The sequence below is a fragment of the Mus pahari genome, chromosome 10, assembly GCF_900095145.1.
Source record: "Mus pahari chromosome 10, PAHARI_EIJ_v1.1, whole genome shotgun sequence".
NCBI classification, from domain to species: domain Eukaryota; kingdom Metazoa; phylum Chordata; class Mammalia; order Rodentia; family Muridae; genus Mus; species Mus pahari.
Window position 1 is genome coordinate 109,069,084 of NC_034599.1, and position 15,902 is coordinate 109,084,985.

Below are 15,902 nucleotides of genomic sequence, written 5' to 3' on the forward strand. Positions count from 1 at the left end.
GCTGTACTTAGTGAATTTCAGGGTAACTTGAGTGAATGTCTCAAGGAAAATAAATACATACAGGTTAATTAATTAACTAAAAGTATCCCAGTAACGTGTGCATTCATTATTTACCCATAATTCTGTTTAGAATAGTATCTTAGGCCAGCCAGCCCAGAATAATCATGCCACAATAAGAGATCCTGCTTCAAAAAAGCAAGGTGGATGGCTGATAAGGAGTGACAACCATAGCTGACTTCTGGACGTCATACACATGAGCACAGATGTGTACATATACTGCGCACATACCCACCAATATATGCACACACACACACACACAGAGAAAATACATTTTAAATAATACTAATAATCTACACTGCTAACAATCCCCAGCTGCTGCAGATGCCCTGAGAATGAGGGAACGGACCATCACCATGGAGGAAAGAAACTGCTTGTCAGGACCAAGATGGGCTCTGGGGAATCAAATCTAAGAAGGGCCAGCACGGAGCCCACTGCTTCCTCAGCTCCTCTGTCCTCTCGGTGCTCCACACAGCAGTGCTCCCCTGGAGGACTGTGACCCGGGATGACTCCTCACCTTCCGAAAAGATGATGTAATCATTACACTCCTCCATGTTACAGGCGCACATGAAGAAAGTCTCGCCCGCCCTTTTTTTTTCCTTCATGACACACTTGGGAGAAGAGGCATCTTCCAGAGTGAAGCCGTGGTAGGTGAGCTTGGGGTCGTGGCAAACCGTTTCCAGAGTAATGTTCTTGTCGTTCTTCCTCCTGGGGTGCAGAGGTTTGTTGAGGACAAGCAAGAGGGGGACAGAAAGAGGGGACAATGAATGACCAGTCTCTGGATAGAGCAGTCAAGTATGTGCATCCCTTAGGAAGTGGTTTCCACTAACAGGAGTCACTTTGGTTCCCCAACATTCTTGAGCTGTCCCAAACTCTCCTGCACTGGCTTTGCTTATCTCTCCCCACCTTCTGCTCACCTCAGAGCCTGATTATGATTACAGACAAGACAGCTCTCCTGGTGGACATGGTGGTAGATCTCTTTCTTTTTATCTTTGGTATACATGTATGTGTGCAGATATGTGTACCTGTGCACACATGCATGTGGAGGCCAGGTCAACATCCAGTGTTATTCTGCAGGAGATGTCTCCCTTGGTTATTGAGACAGGGTCTTTCACTGGCCTGGAACTTGCCATTTTAGCTAGGCTAGCTGGCCAGCGTGCCCCAGGCATCCTTTCGTCTCTGCTCCAGAGTACTGGATGTTTCTAGGGATCAAACCTAGGTCCTTATGCTTGTATACCAAGCACTTTACCAACTCCCAAGCCATTTCTAAAGCCCATGATCTGTTTTTCCTGCTTGCTGGTCACAAGTCACTCCTTGTGTGTGGGGTGGGGGCAGTGACACATTTCATGCCAACAGCTGGTTCCAAAAACAAAATGGGAATCAAAATCCTAAATAAAGAAATGCAAGTTCCTGAATTCAAGAGAAGGACAGGACGGGAAACAAACAATTAACGCAGCAGAGAGGATGGTGGGGTGTTCTTCCTTTCCAGAACAGAAAAAATAGGCATGGTTTATGCTTTGGGAAATGGGTCATCTCTTTGCCATCCAGATGTTTGGAGACTGGTTTGGCCTAGCACTCAAAGGATAAACAGTACAGCATGTATTTTGAGAAATGCCCAGGAGTTTGGTTCTACATATACATCATATTTATTTAATTGCTAATTTATTTTAATCTTGTGTGTACCTTCCAGTGCCTGAATGTGCACCATATGCATGATGAATGCCAGAGAAGGCCAGAAGAGGGCATCAAACCCCTTAGAGATGGACATACAGGAGGTTATGAGCCACCATGTGGACGCTGAGAGGTGAAACGAACCACCTGAGGTTAGGTGTTCAAACACATGAGCCTATGGGGTTTCATATTCAAACCACAAGAAGAAGCATTCTAGCAATCAGACTTAATAGTTGATGGAGGGAGGACAGGAATATTGGTATATGTATTTGGGGTTGGGAGGAGCACATACAGTGAGTGCCTCATGCCATGAGCACATATGACTTAGAAAGACAGGAAACAAAACGTAATGGTTGGATGTGCCCAGTAGGCTCAGGTGTACGAATGCTTGATGTCCAGCTAATTCAGTCTCTGCTCCCTATATGTGATACCATGGGACTGTGAGCATCGTGTCTTCCATGTGCTCACTGTATACCCCTAGAACTGGAACCCAGAACAAGCCTTCCTGAAGCTGCCTTGGACAGGAGTTTGTCACAGCATCATCTAAGGTAATCTGAAAAGCAAGACCCCCTTTCTCCAGAGGCCCCCTTACCACACGGCCACGCAGACTTCATGCGGCTTCTCACAGATGGCCGTGATACTGCAGTTGCTCATGCAGGACTTCTGGTTGTCACAAGTGGACAATCTCACATCGCAAAACTTACACAGCTGTGGAAGCTTGACCGCACCGCCATTGTCGCTGGCCATTACATCATTGTTAACTGGGGAGAGAGAAAGAAAGACCAAAGGTTACTCTATGGGATCCCATGCTAGAAAGAGAGAATCTACTGAAATATGTTCCCTGCACAAATGACTTGGTGTGTGTGTGTACCTTCCTTAGAAATAGATGAAGGAAAGAAGGAGAAAGGTAATCATCATCATCATCATCATCATCAACATCATCATCTCTCCAGAGTAGAATTCCTGGATGCACGCACATTGTGTGGCAGTGGTGACACTTCTCGTAGCTTCTGCACTCTGTCCATGGTGGACATGAAGCATGTTTTCCACAAAAACCTTATCGATCAATAAACAAACAGCTTGGCCCACTGCCCTGGATGTCCCAAGTTCTCTTGAAGAAATTCTGGTTCACTGGAGCTGAATATGGAGCTCAGTATCTTAAATCATGAAACTGGGAGTTCCATCCTCAATACTGTATAAGCTGGGCAAGGTGGAGTAAACCAGTGAGCCAAGCCCTTTGGAGGTAGAGGATGGAGAATCAAGAGTTCAAGGTTATCCTCTGCTATATATGGACTTTAAAGCCAGTCCAGGGCACATGAGACCCTGTCTAAAATAGATAAGTAAACAAATCAGACCAGCGCGCAGGAATCGATTAGAGGTGCGCACGTAAGATGGAGATACTAGAAAAGTTATCGTCCAAATGGGCAGAGAGGTCAACACCACAGTGAAATACAGAGGTGGTTGAAACAGATGCTAATGGTTGGGCTGATGTGGTCCCAGGGAGACGGCCGTACTCTCCAATGTGGGGAATGAGGGATGAGAGAGCAGAGGGGGCAGGGGTGTAGTCAGAGAGGCTGGAGGCTGCCAGCAAGTCGAGGTGGAGTCAATTTTCCACCTAGAAGAGTGAAGAAGGGGCCGAGGACAGTGGTGGAACCATCCCTTGTGCAAAGGCCCTGACAGTTCTCTCAGGTGCGGTGTGGGCTAGGAACAAGATGGCCAGGCTTATGTCTCCTCCCAGATTCGCTCCCCAGACTTGGCCCACACTATCTGTGTCACTGCCTTCTGCCCCTGCTCTACTGGCTCTCCATGGAAATTTGATTACACCTCATGGACCTGCTAGTGGCCTGCCACTTCTCAGACCACACCCACACACACACACCCACACACACCACAGTCACCCCAGTTCTCTCACCCTTATTCCTCACATTGGAGGGTATGACAAGAACACATTAGCTCAATCCTCAGTTTTCATTTCTGCCACCTTTGGTCTCTAATTAAATGACATTTTTCATCCCAAAGTGGGCAGCTAGTAACCACCAAGTGGTTCTGTTTGATTGTTGGTCGGGGTACGTGGGTCATGCACTTCCATATAACCTGTCACCAACAATTACATTTCTAAGAGCCTCAGTCTACCTTGTTCAGACACTGTATCTCCAGTGTGTCAAAGAGCACCCACCATATAGAATCTTTGTTAGTTCCTTTTCTCACGGATGAGACCAAATACCCAGGAAAGTATCAACTTAAAGGACGGCTTTTGGCTCATCCTTTGAGGGTATAGTCTACCACGGGGCGGGGAGGCAGCAGTGGGAGGCGGCTGGTCACATGGTATGTAGTCGGTAAGCAGAGAGGAATTGAGTTTGTTAGCAACACCTTGCAGTTGACAAGTCAGACAATGCTGCTATGCACTCTGGGAAACAGAGAAGAGTGAACTCATATTCTTTACCACACTAAAGATTAGACACTCGGGCTGCATGGGGCTGTAGGACAGATGCTGAGGCAAAAGGGAGGGATTTCTGCAAGAGGTCCCCTTCCAGAGGTCTGAGAGGGCCACTTGCCTTACTCACTCCCCTGGTGCTAGCTTACTCCTGCCCGGGGGTGGGGGGGTGGGGTGCCAACTCCAGTGCCTGCCTCGACAGTTACTCTCCATGCTGTGAATTTTAGATTTCTGTCTTCAGCATTTCACCCCGTGACCTTCTTTGTTGCCTGGGCACAACAACCTGCTTCCTGGGTCTCTAAAAATACAAGCTTATATATTTAAGATCTGCTTTCTTGTGGTGACAGTAAACATAGAAGAAGAAGGAAAAAAAGCGAGCCCATTCATCCCTCTCGGGCCTCTAGTTCATTTCAGGAAGTATATTTTTAGGTAAGAAACTATTTTGAAATCCTCAATGTCTTGCAGACTGTTCTCTGCTTAGCTAAAAATACAGGCCTCAATGGGCTCCGGACCTTGTTTAAATTTGGTATCAACATAACAATGGATATACTTTTTTCTGCAATAGTTATGTTTGGATCCATTTGTGAAACAATTCATTCGATCCTTTAGATTTTCCTACAAGATAATAAAACAAAGGAATAGAAGACTGTATTTCCTACAGTCAGATTTCTTTGCCTCTTGGTATAGGGTGTGTTTGGAATAAACATATTTGCTGGCTCGGAGGTTCTGATGGTCTTCTCAACAGATAATCAAGTCTTTGGGAGATGGAATTTAACCATTTAGCCTTCTAACGTTTTAATATCTTAGCCTAGATCAGTGGTTACCAACTATTCCCACCATGGACCAGACAGTATGACTCTTGGGTAGCCAGAGAAACAGCAAGGCCTAGGTAGATTTCAGATGTCCTGACTGAACGGTTCTGGGTGGATTTCAGATGTCCTGACTGAATGGTTCTGAAAGTGGCCTGGGCCTTGGGTTCCGAGGTGAATGGCCCCCCATAGGCTCATAAACTTGAATACTTGGTCCCTAGTTGATGAAACTCTTTGGGAAGGACAGGGAGGGTAAGTTTGGTCTTGGAGGAACTAGGCATGGTGAGATTTGAGGTTTAAAAAAAACTACCACCATTCTCAGTGTGCTTTGGGCCACTTGTGGATCCAGATGTGAGCTCTCAGCTGACCATACCACCATGTCTTTGTTCCATCATGATGGACTCTGGCCCTCTAAAACCATCTAAAGCCTGATTGAGCACTCTCTTCTATAAGTTGTTGTAGTCATGGCAATAGAAGCCTCTATGCTCATGTGGGTGTGGGTACCTTTGGAAGTCAGAAGAGGGAGCTGGAGCCCTTGTGGAGGCAGAGTTACCAATGCTTGTGAGGTTCCAGGTAAGAGTTCTGGGAACTGAACTCTGGTCTCTGCAAGAAAGCCATGCGCTCTTAACTCCTGGGCAATCTCTCCAGCCCCAAGGCCTCTGGACTTTTTGAGGCTATACAGATGATTCTGATGTGCAATGTTGATTAAGATTTCTAAGCTACAATTAATGGGGGTGGGGTGGGAGGAAGTCCACGACAAACGCAAATCAAGGGGCTAAGTGTGTGACTCTGCTGGTAGCATGCTCAAGTTCTGGTTCTCCTCAGCACCACATAAATGCAACGAATTGGTGCATGCTTAGCATCCCAGCACCCTGTAGGTAGAGGCAGGAGGATTCCCAATCACCACTTGGTTACACAGGGAGATCAAGGCCAGCACAGGCTACTTGAGAGCCTGTTTCCATAGCAAACCCGTGCAATGCTCATGGAAAGCTTCCCAACAACACTGGGAAGAGCTCCCCCGTGAGGAAAACCTGCAAAGATGGCATCTGCTCCTGTGCGGCTCCTTTCTCGGGATGGCCAGTTCTTGTCTAGCAAAAGCTTAGATGTGAGAGAAGAGTGACACAGTGACAGGATAACCACAAAAACAGAGGAGACTGATGACAGCAGTGGCTACAGCAGCCACCAAACAGAGGTGTTGATAAGGGTAAGTGCCTAGGGCTGGTGCCAGGAAAACAGGCCTAACAGGAAAGAAACAGATGGGGTCAGCAAAATAGAGAGAGAAAAGGAAGGAAAGGAAGAAAGAAGGAAGGGAGGGGGAGAGGGGAGGGGGAGGAGGGGGGGGAGGAAGGGAGGGGGAGGGAAACTGGGAGAGCAACTCACAAAGCTCATGATGCCCCCTGCCACAGCCTGAGCTGACCACACCACAGGGCACAGATCACCCTGCCTGCTGCCCTCCAAGGAGGTCTGAGGAAGTCTCTCCATTGACCCTTGAGAGGAAGGCGAACAGCACCCCACAGCTCACATTTGGAAGTGTGTGCGGGCATTTGGAAGGGCAGGCGATAAGGGGAATGTAGACTTCTCAGTGCCAGCTGGGGACATGCTTTACCTTTTTGTTAATTTCATTTTTCCACCATTACAGCAAAGCAAAAGGTACCACAGCTCAGGTTCAGTCGGGATATTTTCTTCCCTCTCCTCCTCTCCTACCTCCTTGGCTTCCTCTATGAAAACCTTACACAAGGCATGATCGATACACTTCATTCACCCTGACCTGGGAACCCCTGACAGAGGTCACTGCCCACTAACAATTCCATCAGCTCCCGGAAGCCTATAAACCTTCAACCTTTCCTTTCCACCAATATTCTCTTCCCTGGATGTGACAGCCACCCCCTGGCCTTTTGTGAAACTGTTTGGCAAAGACAGTCACTTTCAGACTATAGCACTGTTGGTCATCTGTGTTGGCCTCACACCGTTACACCGTTCTGTTAAAAGCTTTACGAACTCACTCTGACATGGGGAGCAGAGGAACACCAGCTTTTGTTCAGTTCGTGCTTCCAAGAAGTTTACAAATGCCTCAGCAGCCTGAAGGCAACAGGTGAAATCCCAAGCCTCCCTCTGTGTCCTCAAGAATTCCCAAAGACCTCGTGAGGTCATGAGGACAGGTGGAGGGAGGCAGTCATACTGCATATGACTGTCCCGATCCCTAGGGAGAACCCGTGCCAGCCAAACCCTTAAGCACAGAGCAGTGATTCTTATGTTTAATCTGTGATGCTTCAGAGGCCAAAGGGGTGGCACCGCAGGGGCATGCATCTAGATCAACAGCTAGGGACAAAGATATAATTCTAAACGAACCCAAGAACCCTCTCCTGGCTGGAGGAGGGAGCCAGTCTGTACATCGCTTGCCTTGCAAGTGGGGGACCCTGACTTCAGTTCCCAGACTGTATGCTTAAACCAGAAGTTCCCACTTCACCAGACCCTATGTAAAGACACAAAACAAAGCCACAACAACAACTGGATGTGATGGTATATGTGGGCTGTCCATCTGTATCCATCTGTATGTCCATCTGTACCCATAGCCAGGTGTGACAGGTGGAGACTTGAGGCTCCCTGGCCAGCTAGCCTAGCCTAATTGGTGAGCTCCAGAGAGATGAGAGACCTCAGTTCAAAAATAAAGTAGAAGAGGTGTGTGTGTGTGTGTGTGTGTGTGTGTGTGTGTGTGAGAGAGAGTGTGTGTGTGTGTGTGTGTGCCTGCCTGCCATACCTGCATATGTCCAGGATCCCCCTCTGTATGTATACATATTTAAAAAACAAAACACAAAACAAACAAACAAATAACAGCAACACCACCAAGACAACATAACTTACTCTTCATCAACCTCAAACCAAAATTCAAAATGCTTTCCAATCTGATTGCTGAGTTACTCTCCATGTGTTTGCTTAAATAGTCTGCTATTAAGGCAGCACATTTTAATTGCTACAGATCCTCCACTAGCAGTTGGTCATCCTTTGGGAATTTTATACCAGTAGCAGGCAAATTAATTATTCGAAGTGTTCTCTGGAAAGAAGTTCCAGTAAGAAGAGGCTCTCTCACCTAGAAACTCTCACGCTGGCCTATGAACAGGGACAGCTGTCAGAGCATGTGACAGACTCATGAGACACAATACATTTCACTTCTCTTCCACAAGCCCTTGAGTAATAGCAAAACCTTCACCCCAGCACAAAGGTTACGGCACCTTTCTCTCCCATTCCCCCAAACTCGCTGCCGGCGGCTCTTGAGTTCTCACTGTGAAGGGAGGTATTAATTTCTAGACAAGCACCTTTGTCTAAGGATCAGGGTGGTAAGAAGGGGTCAGATTTTTAAATTGGGATTAGGACTCCTTGGCCCATGTCTTTGAAACAGTGTTTACTGGTGGCTGGAAGGTTAGGGAAAAATTCATCAAGAATGCTTAACGTGCTGCCAGCAGTGCCTTCATGTAACAGGGAACTGTGTTCTCCTCACTATTGATTATTCTCGTGTATGTGGGGTGGGGCACAGCATACCCTAGCATGGACATGGGATAACTTTGTAGAGTTGCTTTTCTCTTCCAGCTTTACTTGGGTCTCGGGCATCCAATTAGGCTCTTCAGGCCTGTGCAAAGAGGACTTATATCTGATGAGCAGTTCACCAGCCCAATTCATATACCTCTGAATCCATGCTCCCCTTTAGTACGGTCCAGGTTTGTGGAGAACCCGAGAGCTCATTGACTCCACACATGCCTGTGATGCCTGGCTTGGCGCTGTATATTTACGAGTGCCATTGCTATGGCTGCAGTCGATGGCAAAGCATCTTGAAGAATAAGACACAGCAAGTAGTGAACTCACTATGCCTTGCAGCTGAGCTTGTCGAGTGTCAATGTGCACCCGAATCCCTCAAGGGAAATATTGAATCTGCAGGTGTAGCGCATGCACAAGCGCACAGAGCTGTGGGGGTCGGCGTGTCAGACATTCATAGGGCAGACTAGAAGTATGGAAACCAGACAGGAACTCATGATGAAGTTTCTGGTCAGAGTTCTTCCCCAGAAAACCCCAGTGCTCACTCTTGTAGTGTACAACAGAGTCACATGATCCTTGGTAACCTCCTTTGGTTAAAACCAATTAACTACAGCTGCCAATCGTATATGCAGAATATCTTCACGGCAGTGCCAGGACTAAGGTTTCATTAAAGAGCTGAATGTGGGATAAAGAGACTATAGCTCAGACCTGATTTTAATCCCCAGCCCCCGTGACGAGAGAGAGAGAGAGAGAGAGAGAGAGAGAGAGAGAGAGAGAGAAGGAGGGAGGGAGGGAGGGAGGAAGGAAGGAAGGAAGGAAAGAANGAANGAAAGAAAGAAAGAAAGAAAGAAAGAAAGAAAGAAAGAAAGAAAGAAAGAAAGAAAGAAAGAAAGAAAGAAAGAAAGAAAGCGGGCAGGCAGGGGGGAGGGAGGGAGGGAAGGAGGGAGGGAGGGAGCTGGGTATGGCAGTGCAATGGGGAGGTGGACACAGGCATATTCTTGGAGTCTGCTGGCCGGTCAGCTTAACTGACTTATTTGACAAGCTCCAACTAGTGAGGGACCCTGTTCCAAAGAATATTTTTTTTTAAGGTGAATGTTTGTCACCTGATGTTGCCCTCTAGTTCACACACACACACACACACACACACACTACACCTAGCTATGTACACTCAACCCATCCATCCACCTAGCAAGTCTGACGTTATTCTCATCTGAGGTCGAAGGTCATTGCACGCAGCACAGAGACCCACCATTTCCCCCTTTTCTCTGTGAGTTTTAGAGCTGGCAAAATAGAAGTCCAGTTCCCTTGCTTTCCACAGCGTGTCTCCTCCTACAGCTCTCTCCATCTGCTTTCTCTTAGACTTGGCCTCTTAAGTGATCGCGGGCCGAGAGGCCAGCTCGCCATCTGGGCCCACGCTGAAAGACTCGATCTCAGAATGGGTTTTAATTGCAGCTGGCATTTCAGAGTCAGACACCCAAGCCACCATCTGGCAGACAGCGATGTGGTTTGCCATGCCGGCAGCTAACACCCACGGCTCAGGAGACCAGGTGGGACCAGCCCACTGGCCTGCCACATGGCCTCCCCCCCAGAACAAAGAAGCAAGTCTGTGGGAATCAAAAGTTCCCACTCCTATGCAATATGGAAGACAATTACTGCAAGCCATCCAACAGATGTAAAAATGCTTCCTAACTGAGTTTCAGGGGTTTTTTAAAAAATGTTTTAACTCTACTTCCTTGTGTCATTTTGCCATGGGAGAGTGGAACGAGTGTCTCCAGGAGGCAATGTCTTGTGGTCCCTGGGCATCGGTGCTAGATGGCACTTACTCAGCTTACTGTGAAGTCAGAGGCTGAAGGAAGGTGACAGTGGTCACTGTACTTTACTAAAGGGGGTGTGGAGATAGCGGTGTTTGATTAACAAAGTGTTTGCCTTGCAAGGCACGAGGACCCGAGTTCAATCCCAAAACCCACGTCAAAAGACAGAAGTGGCACACTCTTGTAATCCCAGTGCTAGGAGGCAGAGACAGGAGGATGCCTGGGACTTGCTGACAGTCGACACAGCCTACTTGTAAGAGTAGTCCAGGTCTGTAAGAGACACTGTCTAGAAAAAGAGGGGTGACATTCTCCCAGAATGTGATCTGGGGTCATTCTCCACTCCCAACACAAGCACGCATCCATATTCAAGATATTTTATTAGAACTTTATTAAAACCTGTCAAAGATGACCAAGTTAATGCTCTGAAATCTATTTGAAATGCCTTGTGTTTCCTAGCTTGGTAAATAAAACAATCTCAACAAACAGTTAAAAAAATCAAGGTCATTAGAAATGCCTGGCCCACAGGGGCTCTTTTTCCTCTTCCCTGTTGCTGAGAAAAGAAAAAAAAAGATATGGTAGCAGTTTCTGTTCTTGTCATCAGAGAGTGGGGACTTCAAGACAGAGACCCTGAGCCACACAGCGACAGAGACAATCACAGACAACAGTGGGCTCTGGCCTCCCTGGCTTGCTCTGACAAAGATCATTCAAGTGTGGCATGGTATGAACCTCACTTGCAATCCCAAAATCTGAGGGGTTGAGGCAGGAGGATTGAAGATAGCCTGAGCTATATTGTAAGACCCTAGTTCAAAAATGTTTTTGAAAGGAAAGAGAGAGAGGAGAGAGAGAGAGAGAGAGAGAGAGAGAGAGAGAGAGAGAGAGAGAGAGAATAAACAAGATGAAAGAGGGAAAGATGAAGAAAGAAAAGAGGAACAGGTCAAATCCTGCAGCGATCCAGCCAAGGTGTGGAGCTCAAACACTCTCAGGTCAGGTGTAAACCAGTATTCGCTCTGGAGAGTCTACATCATCTGTGAAAAGCAGCTCCTCTGACAGTGTCACTGCCCTGTCACAGCAGCAAGTACAAGGCCCACAGGAACAGCACCGCAGAGTGGTCCAAAGCTGGACTGCCCGAGCTACTGCACCCAGCAATAGCAGCCAGACACGGATGGGGTTCAGAGTGGACCCATGAGCAGGACAGCTCCCCAGACCCTCCGGATGTGTTCCCCACCCCTCCCGCCTCTCTGCTGCAGGAAGCTGCTACTCCTTGGACTGTGCTCATGTGCTGGGTATCCTTATGCTTCTGAGAAGTCTGGGCGGGGGGGGGGGGGGGATCCAGCGACTTCACCCAAAGGCAAAGGCACGTTCTTTCAGGACATCTTGTCTAGCGGGGTCCTTGGGTGACAATCCCCAGAGTGCCGAGTCCCTCTCCGGGAGGTCATCCTGGTGCTTCAGGGTTGTCCACTATTCATTCATAGGATTGGCTTTGGGACGAATCAGTTACAAAAGGCAAGAAGACTGGAAGGAAACAGGGAAAGCTCCCAAGAGAATGGCTACGGCCAGAGCCCCCACCCACATTGTGTGCATCTGAATAGCACAGTTCACTATTCTGTCAAAAGATTTGTATAAACTCAATGTCTGGTTAAAATGTCCAAGTTAAAGACTGATAAATGAGCCGCTTGTAGACTGCCTTCCTGTGGCTCCTTGAAGACTTCTCTACTCTCTAGGCTCCTGGGCAGGGGCAGGGGAGCCGCTGCCTGTGCATGAGCACCAGGCTTATGGAGCTAGTTCTCTGGGTAGAGTTTGGCTGTGAGGGTTTCATCAACTTCCATTAATAGCTCATGAGTCTTAGTGGTCTCTACAGCTCCTTCACAAAAAAAAAAAAAAAAAAAAAGAACATAGACACAAATTTATATTCACCCAGCAAGTAAATTAAGGGATTAAGTAATAATTATCTGTATTTCTTAAAGATTAATCCAGTAGCTACTTCAGAGGAAACTTGGCTGTCCCTGAAGAGTTTAAAAATATATATTTGGCAAGGATGTTTTTAAAAAGCCATTTATAGATAAAACAAACTAGGTGAATGGAAAGGTAATCAATTTTTTTTTAGCCCCAAACATCAAAACTAAACGAGTTTCACCTCCCTCCTTCCACCTTAGCAAGCCAAGCAACTCCAATACCTCCCCAGTACAGATCTTTGTCACTGGGAAATGAAGGGCACTTAAGGAGACTCCCCTCTCCCTCTCCCTCTCCCTCTCCCTCTCCCTCTCCCTATCCCTCATCTCCCTCTCTCTCTCCCTCATCTCCCTCTCCCTCTCCCTCTCCCTCATCTCCCTTTTCCTCTCCCTCTACCTCTTTTGTCTCTCCAGACACTTCCCTCTCCTTTTGGTGTTGCATGTTCACAAATCAGGATACCATAATGGGGAGGAAATACTAAACACTTAAAACACACACGCACACACACACACACGCACACACACACGCACACACACACACGCACACACACACACACACGCACACACACACACACATGCATACATACAAGAAAAATTTTTTAAAAAGACTCTTGGGAGTCTAGCTTGTTACATAGCTGCTAGGGATTCGAACTCATGCCCTGGTGCTTGCCCACTATACTCTTCTCAACTAGACTATATCCCAAGCCTGACAGTGGCTTTCTTAGAAAAGAGATTGGACATTTGTTATCTCTTCACTCACTTTAGAGGGCGTTTATTGCATAGTGTCACAGTGAATGAAGTCCAGGCACTCTGAGGTCAAAGATTTGAGGGCTGCTCAAGTTTCCTTCAGGTAGCTGTGATAAAACCCTGACCAAAAGCAACTTGGGGAGGAAAGGGTTTGTTTCATCCTATGTTTCCAGCCCACAGTCCATCACTGAGGGAAGTCGGGGCGTGAGGGCAATCCTGTTTGCTGGCTTTTTTGTTTTGTTTTGTCTTGTTTTGTTTTGTTTTATTTTCTAGTATGCACCCACACACATGAGAAACCATGGAAGATGCTGCATAATGTCTCCTGCAGGCTCATGCTTATCTGACTTTGCTACCCAGCCCGGGACCACCTGCCTAGGGATAACTCCATCCATAGAGGGCCAGGCTGTCCAGCATCAATTAGTATCAAGACAATCTCCTAGAGGCATGCCCACAGACCAATCAGATGTCTCTAGTCTGTGTCGAGTCAATGAAATTAACTAGACCAAGGGCAATTCCAGGTTCGGCCTTGGACTTTCTCTGGGACCATGGACAACATCCAGTCAGTATATTTCCGGAGCAATGACAAGTACTTTGGGGCTAAGATGGAGAACCTGAAAGAATATGTGAAAATGTTCTAAGGTAGGAAGAAGCATGACTCCGCCCTCTCTTTCAATAGGTAATGTTCCACACCACAGCGGAGCAGTGCACCATGAGAAAATTATAGGAAAAGAATGGGAAAGGGGGACTACAAAGATGGCTCAGGGATAAAGAACATTTGTTGTTCTTACAGTGTTCTCAGGTTCGAGTCCCAGAACCTACAAGGTGGTTCACAACCATTTCTAACAGTCCCAGAGGATCTGACCCTCTTCTGACCTTCTCTGACCTCCATGAGCACAGGCATGCATGCACATGCTACACTTATGTATACACAGGCAAAACACGCATGCCCAGACAAACAAATACATCTACATAATTAAAAAATAATGCTAAGTATCTGTTTATAAATAGTTTCCAAGATGATTAAGAGCATGGTAAATCTGTCCCTGTGTACAGATGGAAGGCAGCAGTTTAAGGACCCTGACGAATGCTTCTGAAAGTCTGAACGGACAGACACGTGCTCCACGGTGCATTCTAGGTACTACACAGCATTCAACAGATAAAAATAGATTCAGCTATTCGTATAAGTGTTGTGAATTATAGAGATTCTTCCCAGACTCAACAGGGAGATGTACTGAGATGGATTTCCGAGGAATCTCCTTTAGGATGCTAGCCACCCACCACAGGAAGACTGATGAGACCCCGCAACAGCCCAGAGAGGCTTGGTACTGTAGACGTTAGAGGGATAGAGTGTCTGAGCTTCGAGGGCAGGGAGACATCACCGGACTTCAAGGGGAGGGATCTCTGAGTCGAGTTCTGAGGTTAGCAGACTAGGAGAGGTTTTAGATAGAATATAATCTAAGAAACTAATCCCATGGTCCCACCCTGTCTTGTCACTGCTACATGGTAGGAGTTTGGAAACATATGGAAGGTTCTAAGAAGGAACCTTCTAGAGGAACCAGCCCCTTCTGTAAGTAGCACCCTCTGTGTTCAATAATATGTGCTCAGGGATCTTTAAACCACCCTTCTAGAACCAAAGCAACTGTTTTGAACTGTACACGGACTGGGTTGTAGCTCAGTGGTAGAGCCTTACACACATGAGGCCCTGATTCCAATCCCTAGGGGTGTGTGTGTGTGTGTGTGTGTGTGTGTGTGTGTGTGTGTTTGATTGTACATAACCAGCTTGGAAGTAGCCACTTAAGAGCAATGATCAACTGTGAGGCCCTTCTGCTGACTTCTTGCACATTTACCAGGTGAGAACCAACCTGTCCAGCAACATGCTAATTAGAACGTTGCTATGGTGACAGGGCAATGAGGCACCTTAGAACTGTCGGATTCCGAAATACCGAAGTGAAGTTGCCTTGTGTACAGCTTGCTTTCTCAGAGACAGAACTGACACACTGACACACTTAGATTCATAGCCAAGGAGTAGAAAAGAACTTGGGGAGGGTATCTTCAGGTATCCAGGTAAGAGGTGCTCTGTGCATCCAGATATATAGAAAACATTTTTTTTTTTTTACTCTCTCCTCAAGCCATTTCCTTACACGAAGGCTGAGTAATTCTGCCTTCCAATTTGTTCTGGAGGAGAGTTTGGCAAGAGGGAAACACGGCTGAAAGTACAAGGAAAAAAGGCTCCCAACCCAGCCTCAGGTGGCTGAGTAGTTAGCTATTCAACTCTGCATCTTTCATGGACCAAACAGGTCAGTGCTTATGATAATCTTTAAGGTGTATTTGTTTTGCAAAATATTCTCAATCCAACTCCCACAAGCTAGGAAATCTACGTGTTTCAGACCCAGCTAAAAAGAAGAAGATATTTATGGTTTAGCCTATAGGGGAAGGGGAGACAACTCAGTGAGCCATGCAGACGTGATTCCCTGAGTTCCCAAGACAAATATGGTGGTGCATGCTTGCCATCCCTATGTGCGGACGTCGAGATGGGCTGATGCCCAAGGCTAGCTGGCCAGCCAGCCTCCTGAATCAGTAAGCCTTAGGCTCACAAAACAAGGTGACGGAGGCTGTGACGGAGGCCGTGACGGAGGCCGTGACGGAGGCCGTGACGGAGGCCGTGACGGAGGCCGTGCCGCTCCACAGACAAAGACATCTTCTACCAGGCCTGACAACTAGAGTTCAGTTGCTGAGACTCACGCGGCAAAAGGAAAGAACTGACTCCCAAAGCTTCTCTCTGCTCTCCACACACCAGAGCACACACACCAGAGCACGCACACCAGAGCACGCACACCAGAGCACACACACCAGAGCACACACACCAGAGCACACACACCAGAGCACACACACCAGA

The 15,902-nt window shown here is 47.2% G+C and overlaps 1 protein-coding gene across 2 annotated transcripts in view; it reads right to left on the reverse strand.

The window, feature by feature from the left end:
• The window catches only part of Tgfbr2 (transforming growth factor beta receptor 2), an 88,020-nt gene that overhangs the window by 40,649 nt on the left and 31,469 nt on the right, over window positions 1-15,902 (reverse strand). For both annotated transcript variants that reach the window (XM_021206647.2, XM_021206646.2), the window contains 2 exons: window positions 2,321-2,489; window positions 575-765 (listed from right to left, as the gene is read on the reverse strand). In XM_021206647.2, the coding sequence (XP_021062306.1) occupies window positions 575-765; window positions 2,321-2,489 (360 nt within the window). The remainder of the gene's footprint in view (window positions 1-574; window positions 766-2,320; window positions 2,490-15,902) is intronic.